Source organism: Budorcas taxicolor, chromosome 8 (genome assembly GCF_023091745.1).
Source record: "Budorcas taxicolor isolate Tak-1 chromosome 8, Takin1.1, whole genome shotgun sequence".
NCBI lineage: Eukaryota > Metazoa > Chordata > Mammalia > Artiodactyla > Bovidae > Budorcas > Budorcas taxicolor.
Window position 1 is genome coordinate 116,197,039 of NC_068917.1, and position 15,795 is coordinate 116,212,833.

At 47.1% G+C, this 15,795-nt stretch overlaps 1 protein-coding gene across 1 annotated transcript; it reads left to right on the forward strand.

The window, feature by feature from the left end:
* The first annotated feature begins 6,064 nt into the window (after positions 1 to 6,064).
* FAM110C (family with sequence similarity 110 member C) lies at positions 6,065 to 13,742 on the forward strand. Its single transcript, XM_052644916.1, has 2 exons — positions 6,065 to 6,998; positions 10,569 to 13,742. The coding sequence occupies exon 1, from the start codon at positions 6,065 to 6,067 to the stop codon at positions 6,971 to 6,973; it is 909 nt and encodes a 302-aa protein (XP_052500876.1). The 3' UTR covers positions 6,974 to 6,998; positions 10,569 to 13,742.
* The last annotated feature ends 2,053 nt before the right edge of the window (positions 13,743 to 15,795 follow it).

A 15,795-nucleotide genomic window follows, 5' to 3' on the forward strand; every position in this document is an offset into this window, starting at 1 on the left:
GCTTAACTAGAAGAGGAGGAATTGGCCCAGGAACACATGCAGACACTTGGAACACTGATCATCAAGGCAGAAGCACCAAGAGTCAATCGACTTGTGAAAAAACGCGTAGACTGAAGTGCGGCTTGTGCGTATTTTTTAGCATGGTTTTTTGCTGTATCTTGGCAGCTGGAACGGTGTTCCGCTCACAGCAAGTGCCAGTAAATGTGCTCCACATAAACCGCATGTTCTGCAACATGCTCAGAACCTGAAGGACTGGAACAACTGACACACAGATTCATTCATTCACTGGTTCACATTGCTGCTTTAGTTTTTAATTGTTAGACATATTTTGAGATAAAAATATAGCATCACATGCAGATATAAGAAAAAATACAGAGATATGCAGGGTGTCCCTGACCCAGTTTATGCCAATGGTGATATTTGCAAAACCATAATAAAATTTGAAGACCAGGATGCTGACAGTCATACAGCGCAGACGCAGAACGTTCCCGCCACCACAGCGGCATCGCATCCTGCCATTTTGTGCTCAGCCCCACTTCTCTCCCACTCCTTCCCTTAGCCTTGGCACCGCCAATGTGTTCATCACTTCAGTTTTGTTGTTGTGAGAATGCTACACAAATGAAACCATGCATGTGCACACTTTCAGGGTGGACCTTTTTTCAACACAGTTCACTGTAGATTCATGCAAGTCAGGCGGATCAGTTTATTCCTATTTCTGAGTAATAACCCATGGTATGATTGTATCACAGGTTTTGCTTTTTTCCACTTTTTTATTATGGTAAAATATTTCTTGTTACTCGTATAACATGACAATGTTCTTAACCATGTCAAGTGTTCAGTTCAGTGATGTTAAATGTATTCACATTGTCCTGCAACGATCACCACCATCCATCTCCATAACTCTTTCTATCTTGTAAGACTGAAACTTGACCCGTTAAACAATCACTCCCCAGAATCCCCTCCCCTAGCTCAGGTGACCACCATTGAAATTTCTGTCTTCACAATTTTTTGACTCCCCTAAGTAACTCCGTAAGTGGAGGCGCACTGCATTCGGCTTTTTGTAGTTGGCCTGTCTCACTTGGCCTAACGTCTTCATGGTCATCCATTGTTGCAGTCCACTGCAACAATCTCTTCCTTTTTCAGGCTGAGTGATATTCTGTTGGACATATACACATTTTGCTGATTCATTTATCTACTGAAGGACTCTTGGGTTGCTTCAATATTTTAGCTATTGTGAACAACGTTACTATGAACTTGGTATACAAATATCTCCTCAAGATCTTGCTTCATTTCTTTTGGATATACAACCAGAAGTGTAATTGTTGGGACACAGGGTAACTCTAGTTGTAATTTTTTTCCACGGAGGTCTCATCATTGTATACCAAGAGTGCACAGGGTCCCGGTGTCTCCGAAGCGTCACCCGCACGTGCTGTTTTCTGACCGCCCTTTCTTGATAGTCGCCGTCCTAATGGGCATGAAGTGGTATATCTTTGTAGTTCAGATTTACACTTTCCTAATGATAACTGATACTGAACATCTTTTCATATGCTTATTGACAATTTGTGTAATCTTTTTTGGAGAACTGTCTAAATTTATGGTCCGCTTTTGAGTTGGGTTTTTGTGTTGCTGAATTTTAGGAGTTTTCTATATATTCTGGTTATTAATTCCGTGTCAGATACACGACTGGCAAGCATTCTCTCCCATTCTGTGGGTTGCCACTTTAGTCTGTGAATAGTGATTTTGATGCACACATTTTAAAACATTTTTATGAATTTCAATTTGTTTTTGTTGTTGTTGCCTGTGCCTTTGGTGTCGTATCCAAGAATCGCTGCCAATTTCAATGTTATAAAGTTTGGTCCTATGTCTTCTTCGACGATTTGTACTGTGTTAGGTCTTATGTTTAGGTTCTTGATCCAATTTGATTTAATTTTTTTTATATGGAGTTAGGTAAGAGTTCAGCTGCATTCCTTTGCATGAGGATAGCCAGTTTATCTAGCACCGTTTGTTGCAAAGACTATCCCTTCCTTATTCATCTTGGCACTCCCTATAAAAATTCATTCAACCATATATCTGAGGGTTTATTTTAAGGGTCTACTCTATTCCACTGGTCTTTAATCTGTCTTTATGTTAACGTCTGACATTTTGATTTATTTTGGCAGTAAGTTATAAAACCAGGAGTGTGGTTTTTTTTTTTTTTTTTTTTTCCTCTTTGGGGCTCCTAGATGTTTTAGATGAATTTTAGGATAGGGTTTTTTTTTTCCTATTTCTGCAAAAATATCATTAGGATTTACATAGGGATTAGATTTAATTTATAGATCATTTGGGGTTGTATTGGGTTTTTAACAAGATTAAGTCTTCCAAACTATTAACATGAGATGCAGCTCAATTTATGTCTTCTTTAATTTCTTTTAGTGGTGTTTTGCAGTTTTCATCATATAAGTCTTTTACCTCCTGGTTTAATTCCTAGGTATTTTGCTCATTATTTGGAGGCCATAGTAAATGCAGCTGTTTTGTAGTTTTCCTCTCAGATCGGTCAGTTAGTACAGATAAGTGCAGCTGATTTCTGTGTGTTAACCTGCATCCTCCTACTTTCCTGAATATTTTTCTAACAGTTTTTTTTTTTTTTTCTGGAATCTTCAGCATTTGCTACATATAAGATCACATCATCTGGAAACAGAGGAGATTTTACTCCTTCCCTTCTAATCTGAATGGCTTTGTGTCTTTTTCTCGCCATGTTACCCTGGCTGGACTCAGTACTGCGCGGGACAGAAGCGGCGAAGGCAGGCGCCCTTCCCTGTGTCTAATCTTAGAGAAAAAGCTTTCAGTGTCTTGCTGTTGGGCTTAATGTTCACTCTAGCTTTCTCACAGATGACATTTATTACATTGAAGTAATTTCCTTCTATTCTTAGTTTGTTGCGTGTTTTTATCTTGAAAGTATCTTGAATTTTGTCAAGTGCTTTTTTTTGAATCCTAACCGTGTATGTTTTTCTTTCTCTTCATTCTGTTGATATTATATTGTTTTATTTTCATACACTGAACCACCCTTGCATTCCAGAAATAAATCCCACTTGTAGATAATCCTTTCAATATGCTGCTGAATTATGCTTGTTAGTATTTTGTTAAACAATTTTGCATTAATGTTCATAAGGGATATTAATATGTAGATTTCTTATTTTATCTTTGTGTGATTTTGGTATGGGGTAAAGGTGAAGGTGAAGTCACTCAGTCATGTCCGACTCTTTGCGACCCCGTGGACTGTATGTAAGGCTCCTCCGTCCGTGGGATTCTCCAGGCAAGAATACTGGGGTGGATTACCATTTCCTTCTCCAGGGGATCTTCCCGACCCAGGGACCGAACCCGGGTCTCCCACATTGCAGGAAGGCGCTTTAACCTCTGAGCCCCCAGGGAAGTGGGGTAATGCAGGCCTTATAGGACGAGTTAGCACCTGTTCCCTCCTCTTCACTTTAGGGACGGCGGAGCCTGGTGGGCTGCCCTCTGTGGGGTCACACACAGTCGGACACGACTGAAGCGACTTAGCAGCAGCAGCAGAAGCAGAATTGGTTAGTTCTTCTTTAAAAGTTTGTCACTCAGTAATCAGGTACAAGGTTTTTCTCTGATGGGAGGCATCTGATATCTCATTCAATCTCCTACTAGCTATAGGTCTATGTGGATTTTCTATTTCTTCATAATTTAGTCTCTGTAGGTTTCATGATATTTAGCTATTTACTCAAGACTGCCACTATATTTGTCCTATTTTTAAAATTGCACATACGTCCTGATCATTTTACACTCCATAAAATATCCTATGGAAGCATGACTATACATGGTCGAGTGATGCTCCATCCCATGGGTATGTCATCCACTAACTTTCTTTCTTTTGTTGAATGTAGGTTGATTTCAACTGCTTGTGTGCAGTGAATATGTTCATACCATGAACATCTCTCTTCTTGGTTCCACAGGACATATTCTCTGGAGGAGAGTTTCTGGATCATTGGGTCTGTAAGCATTATTCCTGCTCTGATCATGTATTTGGAGATGATGCCAGGGATAAATGAGGCTCAAAGTCTAAGCTACCAGCTGAGCCGTGAGAAAAATTTATGGAGAAAATTTTCTTGTCAGTATCTTAATATCTATGTCTTAAATACAACTTTATAGTAGTTTTATTCAGTACTCATATGTGAATTCACTAACCTTATTTAAAATGTGATAATCCACTAATCATAACCACCATAATTAAAACATTTATTTACTGAAAAGTTGGTCTGTGTTGTAAAGCAATTGTCTTCCAAATAAAAAAATTTTAAAAAAGAAAATTGGATCTGTACCAGACAGTGCTAAGCCCTTTATATGCACAATCTCATTAATAACTGTCCCAGCAGGTGGAAGTAATGTGGTCTAGTTCACAGGGGAGCAGCCTGACCCTAACAAGAGACACTGAGAAGTCTAACCAGGCAGCCCCTCCAGAAGCCGGGCCAGAGACCGCATTCGGTGCTCACTAAAAAGCAGTGAACGCTCTAAGCTCTACAAATGAAGATTTTTACAAACGACAGAGCAAAGGCCCTGAGAGCTTTGTTTTCTGTCCAATGGAGTAGAGCTAGTAAATGGTGGACCCGCTCAGACAAAGTCCGGATACCCTATGCTTAGGAGTTCTCTCTCTCTGAACTGCCAGTGTAAGCACGGAAAGGAGGCATTCGGGGCTAAGCAATTAGAAAGGCGCGTTTTCTCTGCCTGAAATAGACAAGGCAGCCTGAGCAAAAGCCGGGGGTTGGGCTCCCACCAGGCCCTCCCACCACCAGCGTGCTGTCTGTCCATCCCCGGAGCCAGCAGAGGCTCTCTCTCTCTCTCTCTCTCTCATAACCTCAGAGAAACTCCAGGTCTGAAGGCCCACTTGGCACCTGCTGGGATTCTGGGTGGTTGGTGGTCAGCGGGTGCCGTTTGCCAAACCTGTTTGAAATCACTGAGCTTCTGCCCCTGCTCACTCACCACCAGTCCGGTTGTGCCCATTGGCATTTCTGTTAACACAAAACAAGAAACAGGAGCAGCCGGCCCGGACCTAAGGCCACCTCCTGTCTGCCCCCACGTGTTGCGGTGTTGCCCCGCACCAGGCGCACTCAACCACCGCCTCAAAAGGTCAGCGTATTACGGAGTTGGCTTTCACAGGAGATAACGTGGACGTATCACTGTCTGGCAGATACTGTCAGTCCTTCTTCCAGCTTTTGAAAGAATGGAATTTTGGCAACGTTTTCCCTGAGACGTTTTCAGCATTCCTAGACTGATTCACTCCCCTGGTGAACCCGTGGTTTCCGTGTTACACTGATTACGGTGGAAACAGCAGTCTTCTGGGAATGTGTTCAGGGTTTTCCCGAATCCCTGAGCCTTGCCTCCGCAGTCGCTGCTCTCTCGCGAGCCCCGGCATCAGACGGTCCAGTCTGGTCGGGCCGCCGCAGGCCGTCTGGCTGAGCCTGGACCCGGTCCCGGTTCCTGGTGCCCTTCTGCCTGACACACAGACCGGCCTGTCCTGCGGCGCGTCCTAGCCTTTCCTGTCCTACCGTGTAGGAGGAGTGCCCTGCAAGAGCGCTCCAGGAAATCAAAGCCACTTTGCAAACATCCCGAGGTCACTTTAAGAATTCAAAGGGCAGGCGACACCTGCCGCGGGTGGGGGGTGGGGGGTGGCGCCGGAGCCGCTCTGCCCTCCCCGCTCCGGAAGTGCCGGCGCCGGAGGGGAGCGCGCCCCGCGGCCGGGCCGGGGCGGTGGGCCCGCGCGCCCGCACCCGCGCGGCCCCTCCCCGCCCCTCTGCCCTGCGCGCGCGCGGGGCTCGGCCCTGAGCCCGGAGCGGGGCCGCGCGAGGCCCGGCGGGACCCGGAACGGGCTGGCGGGCCCGGCGCGAGGAGAGGGCGGGCCGGGAGGGGCGGGTCCCGCGGGCGGTGCGCCGGTCCGAGCGGACTCTGCCCCCGCCCCGGGCGGCCGGGCGCCGGGGCGCCGCTGCTCACGCGGAACCGGCTCCGGAGCTGGCCCGCGGGCGCGCAGCCCGAGAGCGGCTCCGCGGCGGCCCGGGCCTGGAGGATGCGCGCTCTGGACGCGCCCGGGAGCGCGCGGCTCTGGTCTCGAGGCTCCGCGCCCCCCGCGGCCCCGGACGCGGCGGGGCCGCCTCGCAGGAGCGCGGTGGAGAGGCTGGCGGCCGACCGCGCCAAGTACGTGCGCGGCCCGCCCGGGGCCGGCCCAGGCCCGGCTGGCGGGGGCCGCAGCCCCGAGGCGACCGGAGGGCAGGCGTGCGTCCCGGGGCCCGGGGAGCGCAGGGCTATAGCGCGGAAGCCGCTGAGGCCGGACTCGCTGGTCATCTACCGTCAGAGGTGCGAGCTCGCCCGCGCGTCGGGAGCCGACAGCCCCAGGGCAAGCCTGGTGAAGAAGTTCTTCCAGGGGCCGAGCAAGGACAAGACGCCCGAGCCGCCCGGCGCTGCCCGGGTGGGAGCGGAGTGGGGGGTCAGGGCCCAGGGGGCCGCCCGGGCCGAGCCTGGCCCCTCCACGCCCCCCGCGCCCGCCGGGCCCGTCGGGCCGCCCCCCGGGGTCTCGGCTGCGCCCCGCGGCGCGGAGCTGCTGGGGGCGAGGCGCCGGGGGCTGCAGCGCTCGCAGTCGGACCTCAGCTCGCGCTGCTCCGCGTCCTTGGCCGAATCGGACACTTTCTTCCGGTACTGCGGCCTGGAGCCCGACGTGGTGGAGGCGCTCGGGCGGGAGAACTTCTCGGCTGAGTCGGACCGCGGCGCCCTCAAGGTCCGCAGCGTGAGCGTGGCCACCTCCGACAGCGGCTTCTCCCGGCGCAGCGGGGACGCCGAGGGGCTGCAGGAGGAGGAGCTGGCGGAGCAGGTGCCCCGCGCCACCTCGGTGGTCGAGAGGAACGCGCGCATCATCAAGTGGCTGTACACCTGCAAGAAGGCCACGCAGGCGCCCGGGCAGGGGCCGCAGGGCCCCGCGTGACAGCCCTCAGGAGACCCCGGCCGAGGTGTGCGTCCGCGGGCCCGGGAGGGCTGGCTGTGAGGCGCGCCTGTGAGGTCCTGGGGAGGGACCGAGCTGGGGAACCCTGCCTTCTAAAGCAACTCGGGGCCGGGAGAGAGAGCCGCAGGGGCGCCTGCGTCGGAGGGCTGCCAGACCCGGCCTGTGGGCCTGTGCCGGCTCTCCTGAGCGGGCGGCTTCCGGCTGCCAGGAAAGGCAACTCTGTACCCCAAGTGCTTCCCAGTTGGCTTATTACTGTAAAAAGAGGAGAAGTCGGCATTCTAAATGCTCCATCAGAAAGTGCTTTTACACCTCTGCTGTTTGCCTGCGTTGAAATAGCCTGAGGGCTCTGCGTGGGTCCAGAGCTTTGATGCCAGCTGACCGGTCAGGTCCGCGGGGGCCCTGGGGGGACTGCCATCTCCCCTCCCTAGAAAGAAAGGCTGTGCGCTTCCTGGAGGCCTTCACGGAGCCGAGAGGGAGGAGGATCTTCGCCGCCGTTTGACACTCATTTGGCTAAAAGATTTTTGCCTAAATTTTGTTCAGATTGTTTGGAGACCTTTCTAAGGAGATGCGTTGGGGCAGCTTTGTGCCCAAGAAAGAGCTTCAGTTTTTTGAATCGAGGGAGGGACTAGATCCTAACGAATGTCCTAGAGGTCTGCTTGGCAGTGATTCTGTTTTCTTTGCCTCTGATGACAGCAAGGGAGGTGTGTTTCTTCCCCTTGGAGTCGGTATCTCAAGCCTGATCTCAGGAAGTTTTTTCCTCAAGGAACTAAGGAATGTTTATTTTCACTGTCTCCTCTGTGGAGAGGGTGTTTCTGGGGTAGTGAAGGGAGAAGGGAAGATACCTTTTCAGGGTTCTCTTTGAGAACCAAGATTTTAAGCACTACAGCATCTTGTTTTCTCTGACCCTGCACTGACGACTTGCTGTAAGAGTTTGTAAAGTTAATGTGATAGAAGTATTTCGTCTGCCCTTGAGATAAACTAATTTGAGACATGGTATCAGTCTTCAGCATGGTGGGGGAGTCTGCCCTAAGACGTGTTTGCACACAGCTCACCTGTGTTTGAGGCCTGAAAAATGCCTAACTTCCCCAAGTGGCCATGGTCTTAATACAGATGTGACAGTTCATAAAAAGAGAAGGAGTCAGTGTTCTTTTGAATTCAGAAGGATCACCACTTACAGACTCCCTTGCAGTTTATTGAGAATCATTGCATTCCCGCTAACCTGAGTCCCCACAGGATGTATAAAGGCGATCAGAATTTTAACTAAGAGCTGTACATTGACTCGCACTTTTCACCAGTTGTCTTGGGGCCTGAGGTGAGTGACTGGCCAGGGTTAGGGTTGGCCACGAACACCTTGATATGGTGCAGGGAAGCTGCAGAGGCTGACTGTCCCAGAGGGTCATGGTGTAGCTGATGGAGCTCTCAGTGGGGAGCTGGGAGGCTGTATTCTGTTAGGAATCACTCCCCCACTTTCAGCTTAGGCTCCCATTGTCCATAAAATGAATGTGGAGAGCAGGGGGTCTCCAGCCTCTACACTCTGTAATTCCATATAGTCTGAAATGTGTTTGTCTGTGTTTCGTGACTGTAACCTAGAAAAGGAAACGACAACAACAGCAACAAACTGTTGTCTATGGTGACATGACCTTCACGGCAAAGGGAAGTAGTTGAGGCCAGAGGAAAGTGGCACGGGGTCAGGGGGCTGCCCAGGATGGCTCTGCGGGAGAGCGGAGGTGCACTCACTCACCAGCCGCCTCCCTCTTCACAGTGCTGCTTTTTCGAGTGGGGGACCGCATCACCTGTCTTCTGAGCTGTTTCACGTTACCGCCAAGAGAAGAGAGATGGTTGTTACACAGAACCTGCCCAGTTTGCTGTGTGTCATTGGCAAGCACCAGCTCTGTAAAGATTTTCTCTACAAATTTACTCTCATAGACCCCAAACAGCTCAACCCAAGAGACCTAAGGGCTTGCTGCTTGGAGAATTGTGAGGAAGAAATGCATGTCCTTTCTCCAACTTATGGCAGGCCTCCCATTTTAATGAATTGAAGGACAGGAAGGTGATTAAACACCAGTAGACAGTGAATTTTCATGAATTTTACACTGGGCAATAGAATACTAGAATTACCAGTCATGGGTTCCAGTGGAATGTCCTCATTCTCCAAATGAGGACAATGTCTGTCCTGACCACAGTCCCCTCGATTCACCACCTTCAGACATGACATCCCCTCTGAAAAAGAGTCAGGACAGGCTCCAGACCCTTCACCTTCGCTGGTGAGGGTCTTCTGGCAGCCTGAACAAAATGCAGCCAACCTTTCGTCACAGGATAACTTGCCTGAGAGTTCCCTAACTTCTGGGAGCTGTGGAAACAAAGCTACAGCTGTAATTTTTCTCCAGTTTATTGTGACATTTGTGTTGGAATCCATACAGATTTGTTTTAGGATTTCATGAAAATTTCAGAAAATTTGAGATGACCGAAGATGTCTTTTCTAGGTGAAAAAGAAAATGTATTTTATGTGAAGGTTTTTGTCTCGGTAGATAGAGGTACTGTAAAGTAAAATAAAAATATTCCATCCGGAATTAAATAAGAAGTTCATAAATTTATTACCCCATGGATAAAAAATATTTACTTTTCGAAAGTGAGACCATCAGAGCTAGAGAATGACTTACAGAAGCTGCATGTGATTCCACTGGGCTCCGTGACTGACAGTTACACGTGGATAATTTTGGTATCATACTTCCCAGTGTAAAATTCATGAAAACCACTCTTGTGTCTACTGGTGTTTAATCATCTTCCTGTCCTTCAATTCATTAAAATGGGAGGCTTACCAAAATTTAGGTTTCTGGTTTTCTATCTTGTGCATAGAATATATGTTACTGATTTTAATATCGTTAGAATGGCAACTTGTCCTTTGAATTTTTTAGGGATAAATATTGTTCAGTTTTAAAGCAAAAATATCAGGCATTCCCCAGCTCTTTTCACATTTCTCTTTGATAATGTTGGGTAACTGGAAGCTGGGAGGTGGAACTGTCTCAGCATCTGCACAGATACCATGGAGCATGGTGCAGACAAACGGGGACGCCCCTGCCTCCCCGCTTCTGTCTTTTCCAGCTTAGAAGCTCGTACTCACCAAGTAGGAGTGCATTTCAGGTGCACGTAGTGACTTGAGCTGTAATAAGGCTACCTCCATCTTCAGGCCAGCCCCTGAGTCTTTCAGAGAGGACTGTGTTTGAAAGGGCAGAGCCTGTTTGCCTTTTAAATTCTGTGTGTGCCGCTTGCTCTGTGTTCTGCTTCGCTGCCCAGCTCTGTGCTAGTGAGCACTGGCCTTACTGATCAACATTCAAAGAAATGTTTCTTTACTGCCTCAGGAGAAGGCCTACAGGGAAATGGATACAGAGCAACAAGATGATAGCGGTGTTTGCTACTTATTTCTTTTCAAATTTTTAAATGCACAAAGGAGATGTGTGCGATACAGAAAGTATCATAAAACCAAAGACTGCAGGGACCAAACTTTGTAATTCAATGCTTGGCTTTATAACTGTTGCCTAGACTGGTGTTGATTGACAGCTTTTTCCTTACTCCTCAGGAAGCAAGCCTTCTGGACGACGGGGACTCCTTGCAGTATGTCTGGATGGCTGGGACCCCAGGCCCATCTTCACTGCCAGGTTTTGTCTAGAGTACCCAAGTATCCATGTAATTGCTCTTTTCCCAGGAATGAAACACACCACTGAAGAAGCTTGTCATTTCAGAAGGTTTGAAAGGCTGTGGAGAAGGTGGGAACACAGAACTTGGAAATTAGCTGAATTTTAACTGTTAAGACACAGCTGAAGCTCTGGAAAATATTTTCTTGTGTTAGGTGGATCTATTTTTGCTTCCAGAGGGCAGCAGAAGAAGGAAAAGCTGCTTGGAAATATTTTCAAGGGCATCTTTTTGAGTGGCTTGCTGACAAATAGGTACCATGATGCATTTTAATGATAATTAATTTTGAAAAGAAAACAGGCAAAGAGCATGAAATTCAAACACGAATGCCGTGGTGTTTACTGCTTTCAGCCATGCTGGACAGATTGGCACCGTTTAAATCAAAGTTCTGTGATCATGAGAAGATGTATTCTACACAAATACTGTGGCTAACAAAGAGCAAACACGTGCTCACACTTGCACACTCACACATAGACCTCCCTGTCTAAGCACAGTGGATTCCCAGCTGTGCAGTTGATCATCTTTCGAGTGAGAGCTGCAGGGTCACTGTGAGTGCCACTCCTGTTGGGCTATGGACATGCAGTGGTAACAGAAAAAGATAAAGAGTTGAAATGCTGCTAGGAAACCTTTTTGTGTACCTGGACAGTTTCTTGAGAGTTGGCAGAACACTGAAGCATCCTTCCTTCAAATCTGTGTCAGTGGTTCTCTTCTGCGGCACCGTGTCGGATACGCCTCCTTGGTTCTCTTGTCCCCAACTTCCAAAAAGGATAAAAAAGACCTCTGTTAGGCAGAACATGGACTCATGACATGTGAAATGCCCTACATTTTGGTCTAATTCGCACCCTCATCTATCATGCAATCATTCCAAATTTGGCAGCAGTTCGCTCTGTCTGAATAGGATGTTTGAAACAAGGGCCCCTTGGGCAGCTGGGAGACTGTCGGGTTGGAGTGTGACTGGTAAGGAGTTACTCTGACCCTAAACCTGTCCTGGCTCATGACACTCAGAGTAAATAAATTTCAAGTTCAGAACCTTCGGAGAGAAATTTGTGTATCCATGAAAACAACCCAAGACAACCTGTCACCCAGTCAAAGCTTACATGTTTCATCAAAATATATCTAAGAATATAATTATTAGAACAGGGAGGGAAGAGAAATAGGTTTCTCAAAAGTAAAATATTTGTTAAACCAATTTTGATATATTCATGCATCTGTTTAATACTGTATTCTATTTTTGTAACTTTTGCTGTGAGAATAGGGCCTAGAGTTAAATACGTATTTTCACATAAGTATCGGTCTTCAGATAGTTTTCCGACATTTCATGTGGTTTTGGCTTTACCAGTGTAATTTTAGCCATGCTGCCCTGGGTTATCGCTCTGTCTGTTCTTTAAGTGACTTCATCTGACTGTCAGTGGCATGCTCGGGGCTTCTGCGCTCAGTACTGTAGGGACTTGCTTGTCAGTAAGTCACGGCTGTGGATTTGGGGAGGGTGCCTCTTCAGTGTAGACTCTATAAAGACAAAGATGCCCTGCTCTGAGAAAATTTTCCCTGTTTTTTTTTTTTTTTTTTTTAATGCTGCTATTTTGCTATTTATTATCCACTGGATTGTACTTAATTTAAAAGAAAATGTCAAAGATGAGAATTTTCTCTAAAGGATCTTTTTGTATTTGGAGTTTCCCTGTTTGCAGATTCCATTAATTTTCTATGTGAATGCTTTAAGTGAAATTGTTACGTGCCTTTCTACTGTCAGAATAGGATAAAGTGTATCCTAGGTCAGATTTACCTGAGATGAAAATGATGTGGACTCTGCCGTTCACGTGGGCTTGCCTGCTGGCCCAGTAGTAAAGAACTTGCCTGCAGTGCCGGAGATGCAGGAGACGCGGGTCCAACCCCTGGGTCCTGGAGATCCCTTGGAGGAAGGCATGGCAACCCACTCCAGTACTCTTGCCTAGAGGATCCCATTAGCAGAGAAGCCTGGCAGGCTGCAGTCCATAGGGTCGCACAGAGTCAGACGTGACGCAGGAACAGCTACCAACCACCCAAGTGACAGATGAGAAGCAGGAGAGCAAGTTGGTCACTGTTTAAAAGCTCTGAGGTCTTCCAGAAGCATTTGTGTGTGAGTGACAGTGACTCTAGGAAGTGAATGTCAGGGTGTGTGAGGCAGGAACAGGGTGTCCCCAGACCCCAGCGGGATCAGGTTAACACTCCCTCTTGTGTGTCTGGATTCAGGCCTCAGCTCAGGGCCTGAGTGTGTGGCTGGAGGTGGGAAATCCTTTCCTAAATCAGAATTAACCCAAATTGCTAAGTGACTGAGAAAATCAGACTGTAGCTCAGTCTGAATAAAAAAGTTTATAATTGGTTTCACAAAGAAGAACAATAGGTATTGCTGCAAAATAGTCTCATTTGTTCAGGAAAGAATAGCATATTAGGTAACAGGATCAAGTACAATGGAAAGGAAAAGTTATTAAAAAATTATTGATAAAACCTGGAAAATAGCTTGACCGTATCTAGTTCTTTAATATGTGGATACAGATTACCAGTGCCTCAGACTTAAAGGTAGTTATGTGACTGAAAGGTAGTTATATAACTGAAGTTTCCTTATTATGCATATAGTTTTTAAACTGCTGGTCACTGATGCTGGAATAAAAAGCAGGCTTTATCAAGCGTTGGCCTTTTCAGTGGGTTAAAGGGCATTGCTAGTTATTGTTGGTGATGCCATGAAATGTCAGGCCCAGACAATTGCAATGGCATTCTAAATATTCTTTTTTTACACACTACTTGCAACATGAGTGCAATATTGTATATTCTGTATCAGAGAAATAAACTATTTTTTTCCTTTTTAATATAGCTTTGTGAATTTGTACAATATGAAAAAATTGAAGCAAGGCTATGGTTATTATAATTACTCATATCTTTTGCTTTCTCCGTCCTAAATATTACAGCAGATTATCAGCCAAAATGAAGAGTGCATTCTAAAACCTGAACTAGGAGAATCCCGTGGAATCTGAAGTCTCCAGTTCTCCCCGGAGCTGGAATATAATAAAATCAGTTTGGATATTTAGTACATTGGTTTCCTTTGTTTCATCAGTCTTCAGCTTATTTTTTTCCTTCACGGCTTATTCATGTTATTGTTGTAAAATGAGCTCAAAGGTGAAATGAGAGCATAGTTTGTAACCTTTCATGTTAGTTAACTCATTGGTGAAGGCAGACTCCATGCCCATCCGCTTCGCTGTCTGTATCTGCCCAAACGGGAGACGTGGGCCTGAGCCACGGTCTCTACGCCACTGTTCTCACCGAGCCAGGCTGGCTGCCCTTTCAGTCCTACGGTGGCTTACACACAACTCCACAGAAGCAACCGGAGACCCTTAGGGGGAACCTTAAGGGTTCTTAAGGAGAATAAACGGTTCGCCTTGTCTTTCCATGGAGATAATGGACAAACCCTCAGGGGCTGGAGCAGCTGTAACTTCAGAAACAGTCCAGACACTGTGCTATCTGGCTTCCATTGCAGAATCCAACAGCAGCTGTCATTTTCTTCCTTCAGGTAAACGTGATTTCTTACTCTTCTGGTTCTCTTTGTGGAAAACAAAGTGATGCCCAGTGGTTAAGTGTTTAAACTTTGCTTGTGTTTCCAGTGGTGAAGTAAATTTATATAATCATTGAATGTTCCAGGTTGGAAATATCAAACGAGAAGGGAATTAAGTTCTCAACCAGGAGCTTACACCTCTGGTTGTGGAAGTAGGAGGGAGCAGCTCATGGGGAGAAAATACAGAAACATCAGAAAATGTGCTCCTGCTCAGAATATTTTCCCGACTGTCTGCTACAACGCCTCAGCTCTACAGTGGTCATCTTGGCGTTATCTCCTTGAAAACTGTCATTAAAACTGAAATGCTTTCTGAAGGTGAGAATGCATTAAACCATTGATAGCTATTCGTCTTTAACTCAAAACAGGACAGTAATTGTTCTATAAAGTGAGAACCCAAGTGGCAGAAGCAGATCCGGAAAGGCAAGCGTGAGGGACGCTCAGTTTTGATCTTAAGTAAGACTCTTTATTTCCAGTGCCAGATTGGAAATTACCAGCAAACCCACACGCTGCTGCTGAAGCTCTCATGCTTCTGGGCAGTAGCAGCTGTGACCAAGGACAGCCCGCTGATGATGACAGGGTCACAGATGCTCCCTTCGGTTCAGTTCGGTCGCTCAGTCATGTCCGACTCTTTACGACCCCGTGGACTGCAGCATGCCAGCCCTCCATGTCCATTACCAACTCCCAGAGTTTACCCAAACTCACGTCCATTGAGTCGGTGATGCCATCCAACCATCTCATCCTGCCCTCAATCTTTCCCAGCATCAGGGTCTTTTCAAATGAGTCAGCTCTTCACATGAGGTGGCCAAAGTATTGGAGTTTCAGCTTCAACATCAGTCCCTCCAATAAACACCCAGGACTGATCTCCTCTAGGATGGACTGGTTGGATCTCCTTGCAGTCGAAGGGACTCTCAAGAGTCTTCTCCAACACCACAGTTCAAAAGCATCAATTCTTCAGCGCTCAGCCTTCTTCACAGTCCAACTCTCACATCCATACATGACCACAGGAAAAACCATAGCCTTGACTAGACGGACTTTAGTTGGCAAAGTAATGTCTCTGCTTTTGAATATGTTGTCTAGGTTGGTCATAACTTTCCTTCCAAGGAGTAAGCATCTTTTAATTTCATGGCTGCAGTCACCATCTGCAGTGATTCTGGAGCCCCCCAAAATAAAGTCAGCCACTGTTTCCACTGTTCCCCCATCTATTTCCCATGAAGTGATGGGACCAGATGCCATGATCTTCGTTTTCTGAATGTTGAGCTTTAAGCCAACTTTCTCACTCTCCTCTTTCACTTTCATCAAGAGGCTCTTTAGTTCTTCTTCACTTTCTGCCGTACTTATTGAGGGGGCCAAATACTGTGCAGTGGGGCTCCCCAGGCTCCTTGCCATCATAAGCTTACATTCTAAGAGGGCTAGATATCTAGTAAGGGAACACAGGCAGTTTGGTGTTAGGGATGGAAGACATGAAACAGAAGGAAGGAAGGAAGGAAGGAGGGGGCGGGAGTGAAGGGGAGTGAGGCTGTAGAATCAGAAGTGA